This window comes from Galleria mellonella, unplaced genomic scaffold (genome assembly GCF_026898425.1).
Source record: "Galleria mellonella isolate WM207_F2 unplaced genomic scaffold, CSIRO_AGI_GalMel_v1 utg905, whole genome shotgun sequence".
NCBI classification, from domain to species: Eukaryota; Metazoa; Arthropoda; class Insecta; order Lepidoptera; family Pyralidae; genus Galleria; species Galleria mellonella.
The window spans coordinates 2,030,167-2,046,887 of NW_026442174.1; the positions used below are offsets into that span (position 1 = coordinate 2,030,167).

The window sequence follows — 16,721 nt, forward strand, 5'->3', positions numbered from 1 at the left end:
ATTTATTTTTATTTTCTAAGGAATCTTATATTTTTTTTATACGACTTAGAATGGCAAACAAGCTGACGGTCCACCTGATGGAAAGTGGTAACCGTCGCCTATAGACATGAGCAGTACCATGGACATAACAGAGTATACTGTTTCGCTCATGATACCCCCCATGCGTTGCCATTCCTGAGGACTCAGGTGTTATTCCTCTGTACCCTGTAAATTCACGCCATATCCCACCCTTCAAACCAAAACACAGCCATACAAACACAAGTGCTTCACGGTTGAAACACGAATGAGACAGAGGTACCCAAGCAATCGACTTTTGTACAAAGTCTCCCTCTGGTTATAGCTACAATTAGTAATTAAATATATATAACAACAGTTATAATATGGTAATGCGACATGAACATGTCAAAATTTCATCTCAGTTTTGCAGAGCGGTAACAAATTACGCAATACTGCATTTTTAATATTTATTTTTATGGTATAATTAGTTTTTTTATTATTATTATTCCATTATTATATTATTATAATATTCTTTTTTTGGTTTTTGGTATAAATAAAAATATATGGAATGTTTGAAATAAGTTTTTTTTTATGCAACTTAGAATGACAAGTCAGCTGACCACTCACTTGATGGGAAGTGGTAACGAAAATTGATAGTAGGTACAGGTACAGTCTAGATAATTAATGTGTGGGCAAACACTAGCTAAACATTATTAAAATCACTGAATGAATAATTTGCGACGGCTTTTTTTATATAACTGCTGCTACTATTAAATATAAAAGTTTCATTATATTAAGTAAGAACACAGATTCGTGCGGAAGAACCTGTGGGATACAGTTAGTAATTCATAAAATATTAAAAGAAATGATATCAATAGCGTTCACCGAATATCAAACCCAATCTAAGAAAATGGTTTTCATTTCAAAAAAGGAAATGAGGAATTTGAATCACGCGCGATCTCCAAATTGATTTGGCGCTAAATGCTGCATTTAAATCCTTAGTCACGCGCTGTTTTATTGTGGGCCAAAAGTTACAACGGCCCCGAATAGCAATAGTCCGGGGTAATGTTATGTAATGTAATACTTACTTGAAAATTGTAGACGCTCCCCAACCTCTATTGAGATAGGTATTGCTAAAATCCTTATTAATATTCTACTATTACGATACACTTTTGTGAGGATTGATGAATATTATTAATAATAATAATATACTTTATTACTCAGACTACAATTTGGTCCATTTTGTTAGTAACAGTTTTCTTACAAACTATGTTAGTAAAAAAGAAAAGCAAATGAATTAAAGCAGTTCACTCAGATGTGAGCCAGCCGACTAGAACAGCATCTGAATGAAACGCCCAATTATAGACGAGTTATATTTATCGCCTATTACTTTTAGAATGTTGTTGATGCTTGTCCTAACCCTATGTAGCAATGATGCAGTTCTCTTTCTCCTTATAGCGTAGTAGTCATCTACGCGATATTGAGCAAATATGCTGAAGGCGCTACAAAAGCGAGGTAGCCCCAACAGCACTTTAATTATCTATCTTATTGAATAGAAGAATAATTTTACCAGAGGGATACTTTGTATAAAAGTCGTTTGCTTGGTCACTTATGTCCTATTCGTGTTTCTACCGTGAAGCAGTTGTATTTGTATGGTTGTGTTTCGATTTGGACGGTTACCACTTTCCATCAGATGGGCTATCAAATTGATTGCCATTCTAATATTGCATAATATAAATATATATATATATATATATATATATATATATATATATATATATATATATATATATACAGTCATCCTAATATTTTTTTTTATACACTTTAAAATACCAGACGAGCTGCAGGATCACCTGATGAAAATTAGTAACCGTCGCCTACAGACATGAACAGTACCATAGCATCACGTGTTGCCATTTCTGAGGACTAAGGTGTTATGTCTCTGTACCCTGTGATTTCACTTTCATATCCCACCCATCAAACTGAAATACAGTCATGCAAGCACAATTGCTTCACGGTAGAAATACAAATTGGTGTTGGTGTAGAATGGGTCACCCCTTCCTTTCCCGTGCATATCGTAAGAGGAGACTAAAGGAACTTATTAAGCAGCAGAATCCTTCTTGAAATGTCATCAAAGCGCAATTGCATCTTTTTTCTTATACCACTGAGGTGGCAAACAAGCATACGGCCCACCTGATGGTAAGTGGTTACCGTAGCCTATGAACACCTGCAATACCAGAGGTATTACGCCCCTGAAGAAACCTCTTTACCCCCCTTTTGAAGAACCTGCCTGCAAGGCATGGTCACTAATGGCAATATACTCTAAGGGAGGCAGAGGACAATTAACGGTCGATAAGCTAATGATATGGCTGATATGATGTTGACGAATATTTCAATCAGTAAAACCCCCACGCAAGCACATCTAATAGTGGTAGAAATTCGAGTGAAATTGAATAACTTATACAGATCACTGATAATGATGACACCCACTTGATAAGTACATATTATTTATCAAATATATATATATATATATATATATATATATATATATATATATATATATATATATATATATATATATATATATATATATGTTTTATTTATATAATTTTTTTTTTGCACATTATATTATATTGCCCGCTCATTACTACTATGCCACTGTGTTAGCTTGACTGGAAGAAATCTCTTTTAGAGATAAGTTCGCCTTTGCTAACATTGTTATTAACATATATTTATATATTTACATATATTGCTACTGTATGTTTTAGTGCTTTAAAGCTTAATATAATATATATATATATATATATATATATATATATATATATATATATATATATATATATATATATATATATATATATATATATTGTAGTGCATTTGTATGCTGATCTTAGTAGCTAAATAGCAATTATTTTTTTTATTTTATTTTATTCTTTATTGTACACAATAGTTATAAGAATATAAATAAACAAAGTACAAAGGCGCTTAACTCAGAGTTTTCTTCCAACAAAGAAAGTGGAAAACATCAATGTCAGCGGAATGTACAATATTGTGACAATTTCTAAACAGAAAAAATTAAATCAATTACATTATATATAATTATCATAATTTTTATATGTGAACATTAATTTTCGCTTTGAATTTCTAAGCTGAACTTAGAAATTATTATGGACAGACATAGTATGACAAAGTGGGCTATTCCCAGTAAAGGAACTCGAAGAACTGGCATCTCCGGTCTATAAATCAACGTGCAAGTTCCTATTCAACTAATTTACATACAAACATACTTGATAACTATGTGACGCTTATTACATGGCTCTAATGTTATTTATCCTTCAGTATTTTCACTGTAAAGAACTAGAATTAGTATAAATCGTTTTCTTGGGTACCTCTGTCCCATTCGTGTTTCAACCGTAAAGCAGTTGTTTGCACGGCTGTGTTTCAGTTTTAAGTGTGGAATATGGCGTGAGTTTACAGGGTACAAAGCAATAACACCTGAATCCTCAGGAATGGCAACGCATGGGCGGTATCATGGGCGGAACAGTATACTCTGTTATGTCCATAGTACTGGTCATGTCTATAGGTAACGGTTATCAATTTCCATCAGGGGGGCCGTCAGCTTGTTTGCCATTCTAAATTGTATAAAAAAATATCCTATGTATTAGTAATAACAGGGTCGTGTGGTCCCAGCATAGAATGGGTCACCGCTTCCTTTCCTGTGAATGTCGTAAGAAGTGATTAAGGAAACTTAATGTTCGAGGGATGGGCAGCAGCTTTCTTCTTATAATATCACCAAAAGCCTAACTGAGGTTACTAAACCACCTACCAAGCATGGCAACTACTGGCGAAACACTCCAAGGGGAAGACCTAAGTTCAGCATTGGACAGTTAACGGCTGACACGATGTACACGATTAACATAGTAACATATATTTATATATAGGTAATTATAATATTTTATTACAAATAGATAAGTTTTTCTATAGGTGTATTTTCTTAATTAATTCCCCTTCGTCCTATGCCGTAATCAGCACGTAAAAGCGCTTAATGAAACGTAAATATAATCTAATAAAGTATCTTGCCACTTCCACCCGCTTAATATATCTTTATAGGGTCATATAACCCTTAATATGAGAGAGGAAATATGATTATCATCTCAAACAAACAGTTATTAAGACCATCCCACGTTTTAGCGGTAATTTTGCACGTTTACATAGGGCCTTCTTTATTAAAATCTGATAAATTAGAATCGTTTATAAACTATATTAATGTAAGGGTCAATGTACGGGAATGCTCGACGTTTGTAACCATTGTTTGAGGAAGTTTGAATGTATGGAATATAATAATTATGGAATTAGCACGTAAAAAATCAATAAACTACATAGATATTTGACAAGCTGACAGATCACACGATGGAAAATGATTATCGTTCTCTACTAGTTTTAAGGAGACGCTGTCATGTCTTCGGTTGTCTGCCGGTGTAACCTTGTCGAAAAATCATGATATTATCTTAATCAAAGTATTATATTATTTGTGTCATAGTTCACCTAAATTATCGCGGTAATTTCCGTCTCCTACAAATGTAAAATACATAAACCATGCAAAGTGAGAATCTAAAAGATATCTTCTTCTATAAATCTAAAAAGCGTTGTAGACTTTATAAAACACACTGTGATGGTATTTTTATTATATATATATATATATATATATATATATATATATATATATATATATATATATATATATATATATATATATATATATATATATATATATATATATATATATATATATTATATATATATATATATATATTAAAAAAGTCAGTCCAACAAGTAGGAACAAAACAGTTTTTACAGTATTTACCTACTTGTTGGACTGGACTGAAATTAAATTAATTGCTCATAATTATACACATAACTTTTAATTGGTTCGTATATATATATATATATATATATATATATATATATATATATATATATATATATATATATATATATATATATATATATATATATATATATATATATAGCATTCAAATATATATATATATATATATATATATATATATATATATATATATATATATATATATATATATATTGAATTCTTTTATGTACAATTGTTTCTTGAAGCTATGTATGACCTTACGTATACGTATGCTTTGTCAATGAATTAAAATTTCATGTATATTAGTTCAACCGTTTAGCGTGATAGAGTAACAAACAACTATCCCTTAACATTCAGGTTTATAATAACAGAAAAGAATAGAATAGAAAATATTTATTGCCAGAAAATCACAATTACAATAGAAAATACAAAAATATTATATATGTAAGAAGTGTCTCATATTAGACAAAAGGAACTCGCTCAGCTGATGCTGTGCGTGTCCCAGTGAAATGTGTACAGCTGCACAGCGCTAGTTTTCAGCCAGTCGCTCTCTTAACAAAAAACAACAAAAATGCAAATGGGTAACATTGCATGCTTGTTACAAAAATTATTTCTTAGATAATATATTAAATAAAAAGGAAAGAAAAGTTATCAGTTGGGTAGTCATATTAGTAGGAAATTCAGTAAAAATAAAGTTTTTTAATGGGTGATAATGGAATGGTAACCCCACCCGCGCTATCGGTATAGACCGGCGGGGCATTAGTGAACGATGATAGGTGAGGATGAAGTAGGTCAGTTAGCCTATCGTGACAAATTCAATAAGAATTGTTCACGATGGTTTCCAGGGGGAATCACGTGGAGGTCGACCTAATAGGGCATATTGCTAACAATGGGGCTATCAAACTCCATTGCTAACAATCCCTTTCCCCACAGTAAAAATATAGTAGGAGTAGGTGTACTAAAAAATAAAAAAAAAATAAGCTATATCAGACATATCTGAGGTAAAATTTCAATAGAAGGAGAAAATCAATAGAACACTCATCAGAAACAATTCAGTATTAGAACAGAAAAAAAAAAACAATCTGAAGAGGAAAATAGTAAAAGAATAATGCATTTTGCAATTAAAGACGTTGTTTACAGAGCCTATAAAGGAATAGGAAACAAAAAAAAAAAGATAACAAATCGTCGTATTTCACAAGAGATTCTGAAGACAAATTTATTAATCGTGGATAATCCGTCGTACTTGGGAACCTTTCTACAAATATAAATGCTTGTCATCATATCGCGGGTGGTCCAATTTGCTTCAATAATACACCACTGCACCAGTACATGAAATAGTACTTCTTACAAGGAACACATTCAGATTTACTTACAAATGTGAGACATCTTCAGAACTGCTATACATTGATGCTAATATTAAAAGTGCTCTAATTATTGCATTCGTTAATTTAAATGCTATAGAACATTTAATTTTGAAATAAAGAACAAAGTACGAGCAAGTAACAATAAATCGAATCAAACATATCAAATTCATGCCAAATCTACATGGGGAAAACTAAAAATAATATTTGTTAAACGTTATCATAAGAAATTGTACCATCCCGCGGCGTATTAAATTAATGATACCTGTCAGAATTTGTTGAAAACGCTCCTCGAGACGTGAAGGTTGTATACAAAAGCGGAGCCCTGGCAAAGCGGCCATCATTCACTTGTACCAACAATGGAGCAATAAAATGTACAAGAAATAAAGGGGAACGGCCGCCCCGCAATGTACGTCACGAGATAACAGCCCGTTTCACGCTGTGATACATTCGTCATTTGTTATGTTGCCCGATATTTACGCGTGTGCACATTACGTATTGCGGAATACAACTGTGGGATAGTGGGAGGACAGTCGGATAGAGATATACATTATCGTGATATACGATTTCTATACGTAATGGTTATTATCTTCTCTAACCATACACCATTTTCGATGTAACAACGTAATTTATTGGTGACTTGTTATGTACGAAATTTCATTCGCTCGAGTCCAAAGTTCAATTTGCAGTAACAGGTACTAAATACATCGTTGACAGCTTAATTCTATCCACCGCCCGGTATAAAGTTTCTCTTGCACCAATTTTCACTTACATAGTTTATCACTGATGTTACGTTAATATAAGTATATTATTTACTTAGTTGTACTGTTAATGTTTTTATAGTCTATATGACTAAGTTAATTGTCGAAAGAGGAGCAGCAGGGTCCCTCTTAAAGCGTCACCATAAGCTTAACTGTGGTTACCAACTCGCTTGCCAAACATGGCAATTATTGCCACAACCTCCTAATAGGAGGAGGCTAATGTTCAACAGCAGACCGTAAATCCCTATGTTTTTTTTTATACAACTTAGAATGGCAAACAAGCTGACGGCCCACCTGATGGAAAGTGGTAATCGTAGCCTATAGACATGAGCAGTACTATGGATATAACAGAGTATACTGTTTCGCCCATGATACTCCCCATGCGTTGCCATTCCTGAGGACTCAGGTGTTATTCCTCTGTACCCAGTAAATTCACGTTATATTCCACCCTTCAAACCGAAACACAGCCATGCAAACACAACTGCTTTATGGTTGAAACACGAATGGGATATGGGTGCCTAAGCAAACGATTTTTATATAAAGTCTCCCTCTGGGTTTTCTTGCCGGTGTTTTAATGTTAAAGGTTTTGTCTGAGCCCTATGATTAATGTGGTAAGTAAAGCCAGCTAGCCATAATGTTTAAACATTTTATTGTATTTTAGGCTGCTTGGAAATACATGACAAGCCTTTTTCTACTGTTATTTTATATTGTACATATTTATATTTTATAAGGTTTATCTATAGAAACTATCTGAAATTAACAGTTTTATCAATTTTAATTCATGACAAACTTGTTTATTTTTGTATCAAAAAAATGTTATAAAATTTCTAGAAGATATTTAAATTTTGTTTTTAAATATGATAAAAATTTAATCTTAATTAAATTATAGACAGGTTAAAAATAAAAATTATATATTTGTTATCATTCATCCGCTTTACAACGATTTTATTATTATTACACATTATACTATTTTTATAGAAAATCAAAAAAAAGTAATAATTCAATCTCAGAATTAAAAAACAGTTAGCTGGTCAAAATAATAAATAAAATCTATATGGTTTGTATTGACTGTCATGTTTTTGGTTTCCGTGTGAACCTCATAATTCAGTTTTTTGGAAAATTGAAAAGATATAGATTAGATGGAGACTGAAAAAAATCATCCATAATTGATTTGGGTTCTTTTTGGAACACAAATCATAATTCCAAAATTGATTATTAAAAAAAAACCCGTTCATAATATTAAAAAAATTGTACTCATATCTCATTCTCTGTATGTCGAAAAAAAAATACTGTTCCCTCTCATGGGTACTATATCGCTGAATCTCATATACCCTTTCAACTACACCGCATTATATAGATATGTCTCCATCTGCCCCACGGAACAAGTAACATCACTTACACCCATTCAAAATCCTTTATTCCCCCATATTTTGTGAGAGGAATTTGACAGGAGCCATTAATTTGTCCTATAACCACGCGGTGTAATGCCGCCCGCGATAAAATGTGCCTGATTGCAGTAAAGTACTGTTAGAGTTGGGGTATAAATTGACTTGTAAAATTTTCATTAATTATATAAAAAAATAACGAATGCGTGTCTGTTTGTCAGTACGAATTTTAGATATCAAAGAAATATACATGTACACTGGCTATACATTTAAGAGTTTCCTCTTGTCGGTGCAACTAATTCATTATGCAGAGTATACTGTTTCACCCATGATACCCCCCATGCGTTGCCATTCCTGAGGACTCATGTGTTATTATTCCTCTGTACCCAGTAAATTCACGCCATGTCCCACCCTTCAAACCGAAACACAGCCATGCAAACATAACTGCTTTACGGTTAAAACACGAATAGGATAGAGGTACCCAAGCAAACGACTTTTTTACAATGTTGGTTGGTTGTACTTGTATCTGTAAAGGAGTATCAATTAAATGCTAATCAAGCAAAGAGTTCCATAAACTTTATTACAATTCAAGTCAAATAATAATCATCGTAAATCATACTGTATTCTAATTATTTATATCAACTTTACTCTCGTTTTAAATTCGGGGATGCCGTACTAGTTTCGAACCGCTAGGAGTCCTTATTCATGAGTGCGGTTCACGGCTATCTTGTGTCTTGTGTATCATTGATATATACTATACTATATATCATAACTAAAGTATATATATATATTGCTGAACGTGGTCATAACTCTATAGATTGCCATAACGAATGGTTCTTAACCACCTGCATCCATTGGCTCTCCACAGTACATTTAAGGTCGTCGCTCTATCTAGTGAGGAGTTGTTCTCCACTGCGGTTGCCAGTACGAGGTCACCACTCAAGAAACTTTCTTTCCGATCGGTTGTCGATTCTTCGAGATTTATTATCTTCAATTGATTTCAGCTTGTTTATATTTCGGGCTAATTATGATTGTATGCTAATATAAATAAATAAAAATAAACTAATTAATCTGTGCTTGCAACAATAATGAAAAAGTGTGGTAGCACTGTTTTTCGAATATATCACGAAACGTATTATTTACTTATATCTAAGTATCTAGTGTACTTATATTTAAGTGTAGTGTAATTTTATTTCATTGACATTAAAATAAATAAATATAAGTGAATTTCTTTATTTTAATTGTAATTAAGAATTATTTTCTCGTTCACAGAAAGCCTTATGTTGCCATTAAAATCAAAATTAATTATTATTTCAAACAATATTTGTTACAGATAAAGGTCTCGCTGAGCAAAAATTAATTTTAGCGATCCATTAATTTTCACAAACAAAATAGAAATTTCACGCTAAATTTTGTGCCCTAACATAATATTTGATACTATTTAATTTCTATTAAAATTTCAAGCATAATTAATTTTATTTTATATTGTAGCTGCAATAATGCATTAAATTATAATTAAGTTATAATAGACTAGAATAATTAAAAGGCAACAACATTGTTTACAGGACACAAATATTTTTTCCTGTAATACTTTAATACAAGTACATATATTACTTGTGTACGAATACAATTATTATAGGTACACATAAGCACGAACTCATGCACTCTTTCTCTCTCACACACACTCTCACACACACACACACACACACACACACACACACACACACACACAAATATGTACATACACACACACATACATATACACACGTACACATGCACACACGCACACACGCGCTCATAACGAAATAAAGAGAGAGAGAGAGAGAGAGAGAGAGAGATATTGTTATATTTTTTAGTAATTTTAATTAAAATATTTAGGTATTTAATTTTTATTAATAATTTAATAACAGCAGCAATAAACATTTAGCGCATTAATTGCTTTCAAGTTATGAGAAACCAGGGCCTAGGTGCTCAACGGTGTTTACTATCAATGAAGAGTTGGTAGAGAATTTAAATTAACAAAGTTTACCTTCTACATTCGAGGTCTATCGCGGGGTAGTTCCCACTAAATAGGTCACGGCACCCTCCTAAATTATAGATAAGTTTTATCATTACCACAACAACTCATTTACGTTTTATTTCCCTACTGGGCATGGGTCCCTCCTATTTATCTATATTACAGAATAAAATTCAAATCATTAACTATTTAAAGGAATTGTTTTAGAATTTTCTAGCAAAGTTTAATATTTTAACGAAAGAAATATAATTCGAAAAATGACGCCTGTAATTATAAACTATTAATTTTTATTACTATATATAATCTATTTCATATCAGTGGTTTACTGATCAGTGACATCTCAACATCCGTTTTTTTATATCCATAAAATGAGAATATTAGCCTATTTTTACCTACCGGCGACATGTTTCTATACCATGTTGCCTGGATTTTATTTATTTCGATTTAAAACATGTAATAAATTTATTACATGTTTTAATAAAGCTAAAATTCGAACAGTGCTCATCCCAGAATGGACTGATTTTTTTATGGGTGAAAATAGAATGGTAACCCTACCTGTGTTATCAGTATATACTGGAAGACTCAGTGAGAGAAGACAGGTGAAGATAAAATTAGATCATTTGACCCATAGTAACGACAACAAGAATTAACCACGATGGTTTCCAAGGGAAAACATGTAGAGTTCGATCTGATAGGATATATTGCTAGCAATAATATGTTGCACCTCATTATTAATAATCCTTTAACCTTTTGGAGAGTAGCTGGGGGCCTATATTATTTATTTTCTATTTTATATTATCGTATATTCGTATATATAAAAGGGGCTTTTAGGATACGAACGGAGCTTTTAGTTATGGACAAAGACATATTAGAGATTTTTTTATGCAACTTTGAATGGTAATATATAATATGCGTCTTTTTAAATGGATAGAAAAATTATTTTAAATGCTATCTTCTCTTATTCTGCTATGCCCTGTCCCATTCGTGTTTCAACCGTAAAGTAGTTGTATTTGCATGGCTATGTTTCGGTTTAAAGGGTGGGATATGGCGTGAATTTACAGGGTACAGAGGAATAAAACCTGAGTCCTCAGGAATGGGGGCATAGGGGGTATCATGGGCGAAACAGTATACTCTGTTATATCCATGGTACTGCTCATGTCTATAGACAACGGTTACCACTTTCCATCAGGACCTACCGTCAGCTTGTTTGCCATTCTAAATTGTATAAAAAAAATATATTATACTTAGTACCCGTCTTCGTATGCCAATAACAAATTTTCCTCCGTCACTACACAGAAGATTGATCATTCCATCTTACAGATACGAGAAATTGATAAGTAAATTGATAAATAAATACATTTATTATCATACCGTATAGTTTAATACTTAAGTACTTAAGACTGACTGTTTAAAATTCAGAGAGCTTATGATATAACCTCGACTGCGGAGAACTAAATTAAATACAAAGTCGCTGTTCGTGGGTCGAGATGTAAATATTCCTGCAACTACCTATTGGGGCAAGTCAAAACAACTTCTGCATTCAATTATGAGTGTTATATTTCTCTTTCTGTATTTGTACTTAGAATAAGTTCTATGATAATTAATTAATTATATGTATGCTGACTTCTTTGACCTTTATACACTTACTACGTAAAAATTTGTTATTTATTTTATTTATTTACTAAACGGTAAACTAAATTAATACAAATTTGCTGTTCATGGACGAGATGTAAATATTCCAAGTGCAAGTACATATTGGGACAAGTTACAATTTCTGCTTTCAATTATGTGTGTTATATTTCTCTTTCTGTATTTTGTACTTAGAATAAGTTCTATGGTAATTAATTGATTATATGCATGCTGACTTCATTGACCTTTATACGTTTCCTAAATGAAAATTAATTATTTATTTTATTTATTTATTAAATGGTGACCTAGGCTAAATATAAAGTTGCTGTTAGTAGGTCGAGATGTTAATATTCCTGCAACTACCTATTGGGATAAGTCATAACAACTTCTGCATTCAATTATGAGTGTTATATTTCTCTTTCTGTATTTCGTAATTAGAATAAGTCTGTATAATAATTAATTAATTATATGTGCGCTGACTTCTTTGACCTTTATACATTTACTACGTATAAAATATTTATTTTATTTATTTATTATATAGTTATAACATGCTTATACATAACACAGATGCAATTACCATTGCGTAGTGATAGCTATAGGGTAACATATAATTGGATAAAAGGAATTTAATGAACTATGTCGTATCCGATAATTATAGTATGGTGCTTTCAACGTTGCGTCTCGCGATGTAAACATTGTACTCAGCCTTTTCTGAAGAAGATTTGTAGAGGAAATCGAAACAATTGTCGCAAATGATAAGTAGTATATTCATTATTTTCCCGTTATCCATTTATATATTATTAAAAAAGGAATATAAGTTTTAAAAATAGTTTTGGGATATTTTATTAAACAATTTTGGTATTTTTATCTTAGTAAAAACAACTTAAACAATTTTTACATTCGATTAAGGACAATGTCTTTCTCATTTGGAATTTCATTCTTAGAATAAGTTCTATAATAAATAAATTATTTTATTATACACTGCCTGCTTTGACTTTTGTGCGTTCTCTAAATAAAAAAATCAATATTTTTTATACTTCACATATTTGGTAAATAATTTATATATATTTTAGACCCAATGAAAGAGTTAATAACAACTTGTGATCCCCATAACAAAAATTTTGAGGCTTACATAAGCCATATTTCACCTGTTAAATAAATACCTCCTACGTTCATAGAATCATTTCTTTAACAATTGATTGTACGGTATATCCTTTGGCCTTTCAACATTTTTCATATTAAAAAATAAAAAGAAAATACTCTGTTGAAAGTTTTTCTTTTTTATATTGTTTATTTAGTGAACAATCTTAATAAATTTATTTTTAAAAATGACCAAATATTTTTTTTGTGTGCTTACGATTGTTTATTAGTATCTAATATACAATATTTGAATTTAGAAATTGGTATTGCATGAAACTATATGACGCGAGATAAGTAATACGATACGCAGGATTTTGTTCTGCAAAGAAAATTGCTGTTTTAATTATAAAAAAATAGTATATCCCGCAAAATATCGGTACGTCGCATAATACGTCATATTAGTAATAACCTCGACTACTCCATTTGGGATTACAGTATTTTTACGCGAGGGTATTTTTTTACTATTAATATTTTTAATTTATTCAAATAATTTAAATTTTTATATCAAATTTACCAAATTATATTTAAATTTCAAACATTATTTAACAGGTGGGGTGGCTTCGAGCTGAAGATCAAACAGTACTATCATTGCACGAGAGAGTTGTCCTCGGTCCTCGGTACTCAGTCAGCTTGGATACCCCCAGTACGTGGCAGCTACGAATTCGACCCCTGAAGGCTGAAGACCGGGGTTGCTATATGTGTCAAATTAATACTCAACCAAGCATGAAGTGGCAGATTGGTTGTATAGATGTATATGGTAAGAAATCCAAAAAAAAGAAAACCGTAATCTCTATATTATTAATATCATAGCGCGATCATCATCATTTCAGCCATTATTCGTTTACTGGTGGACATAGGCTTCCCCATAAATCCTGCAATGCATTTGAGGTCGTCACTCCATCTAGCGTGAACCTTTCTTCCTCATCGATTGTTGGATCTTCGAGCTATGTGGCCAGCCTATTACCTTTTCAGCTTACTTATTCTTCGGACTATGTCAGTTACTTTGGTTCTTTTGCGGATATCCTCGTTTCAGATTCTATCATGCAAAGAAACTTCAAGCATAACCCTCTCCATAGTCCGCCGAATAATTTGAAGTTTTGCATACAGGCAATCATGTAGGACCATGTTTCGGTTCCATAAGTCAATACGCACTATACTAGCAATACGCACTGCTTAAAAACCTTCGTCTTCAAAGTTTGAGGTATTTTGGATGAAAAGATATGGCGTAGTTTTTCGAACGCTGCCCAGTCGAGTTGGATTCGTCGGTCATAGTAATAAAAACATCTAATAGTATGAAATCATAAATAAATAATTATCATGAAAACGGTGCTTTACAATTGGTAAACAGATATATTTCTTAAGTGAGCCTAAAGAGAATTTAAGTAAATTAGAAAGCAACAAACCGAATTAGAAACTTTATGAAGGTGTATTCAACCGTGAACGTTCTCAAAAGAAACTTCAAACGAACGATTTCTTTAAACGCATAATAGGTAAAAATAAAACGGAGGGAAGTCTTTAAGCTTATTAAGGATAGGACCGATCTCAAGCTTCAAAACATTTCAAAGTACTTACGTCGAACTTAGAACAAAACTCAATATCAATGAAACGTCCCGAATGGAAACAGTGGGAAAGTATTTTTGTCGGGAAAAATAAATCACAGCGTTACTTCCCAACCATCGGGGGGAGGCAACTTTTATCGCTTACTCCTCAAATTAGTTCGGAGGTTATTCTTTTTTTACTCCCCGAGTTTTGAAGTATGGATTTCAATATTGAATTTTTACTATATCTTCGAGGTGGCGCTGTAACTTGGCGAACTGAGAGATTTAATAAAAATGATATATTCCTCAATGTAGGAGCGTGCACGTTGTAAAATTTCAATGTTGATAGTGTAAAGTCCACATAAATTATGTAGAAGTTGTTAGATTCAATATTATTTAAGTTGCCGACGATGTACTAACATCAAAAGGCCACAAAGTTAAAAGCCAATAAAACCCAGTAGCACTTGTGCCACATCCCCTATACTCCCTTCGTTTATGTAAATAGCACTGATCCGAACAAACGACAAGGGTGATACGCTCGAGTACTCGTAAAACCGCTATACTGTGTCAGCTGCTAAAATGTAGATGCTGTTGCTTATAAAATCTGTTGCATTCAACATGGCGTCTCATTAAATCCTCACTCCTCTTGTTACGTAGTCCTCTAAGTATGTTACATTTCCTATTTTACTCTTAATGAGGTATTTCTGAACTGCTTTTTATGAGACACCTTTAAGTACATTCAGTTAAATTATGACATTGCTAAATAAAATCAAATTAAAATAAATGTAATTAATTTAAAATTTTTATTATTTTAAATGTACCTAAGTTTCTAAAACACTTTATGGAATCAATAACTAAGTGAAAAAAACTACATAAAATTTCAAACTTATTTGTTTTTAAACCAATTTTTAAATCATGGTAAATATCTTCTTGATCACCCAAATAAAAAGAAAGTAGATTTTTACTACTATTGCCAAATAAGTTGATGGCTTATCAAATAAAAATTCGAAATTATCATCTCTTGATACAAATAGAATACCTATTTTTATCGATAATGAAAAGAAATATATTTTAGAAACATATATTTAAATTAAACATAAAACTACAAAACTTATACTACTCAAATATATGTAAATATTATTTACTTATACTTTTCACTTACAATATTAGGTTATTACGAAAATGACTTAACCCCTAAAGGGATTTCATGCAGTCAACCTTGAGAACCCGTAAAGAGAAGGTATCTATAGGGTTTTTATATAAAGCATAACATATATAATGTTCTTATGAATTCTGTTACAAACAGTATAATTTTTGTTTATAAATAAAGAAAAAAAGTCGACGCAATAAATAAAGTAATTTTATAAAAGGCAACTAACGTTATTTTATAACAGTTCCTCCTGATATAATAAATGAAGAGACATCAGCGGACGTGTCAGCCCACGAGATGGATAACATAACGCTGATATGTAAGGCGACAGGACATCCACCTCCAAAAATAACGTGGAAGAGAGAAGACCACGAATTAATGCTGTTGAAGAAAGTGGGAGCAAGGGACTTTTATAAAGGTAAGCATTTGTAATATGTCACAAAACAGATCTGTTTAACAATATTTTTTACATGAATTATTTTGTTTGGCAGCGGTCGTTCAAGTAAAAGGCATCAATGATTTTATCGCTGCCCACTCTTTAAGTTCTTTTATTAATTTGATACCCAAATTAACAGGATTAATAAAATATACACCATCCGCCATTTTGTGGCGGCGGCCATTTTGTAACTATTACATTACTGAGTATTGCATATTAGATTGTCATTAGAAATAAAGGTATGAAAAATATCAATGACATTGCTTATGAAGAATTGGTCATAATGTAGTTTGCAAAACTTGAACTAAAAATACTAAAAGCAAGTTAGAGCGTTCATAATTTTTGCTTTTTAAATAATCAATCAAAAAGATAGAAAATTTCGATTGTTTTTGAATATTGATACATAATTACGATGTTGC

At 31.8% G+C, this 16,721-nt stretch overlaps 1 protein-coding gene across 3 annotated transcripts in view; it reads left to right on the forward strand.

The window, feature by feature from the left end:
• Positions 1-16,721, forward strand: part of LOC113510775 (protein CEPU-1-like) — a 210,703-nt gene that overhangs the window by 179,981 nt on the left and 14,001 nt on the right. For all 3 annotated transcript variants that reach the window (XM_052902493.1, XM_052902494.1, XM_052902491.1), the window contains exons 4-5: positions 13,728-13,935; positions 16,111-16,284. In XM_052902493.1, the coding sequence (XP_052758453.1) occupies positions 13,728-13,935; positions 16,111-16,284 (382 nt within the window). The remainder of the gene's footprint in view (positions 1-13,727; positions 13,936-16,110; positions 16,285-16,721) is intronic.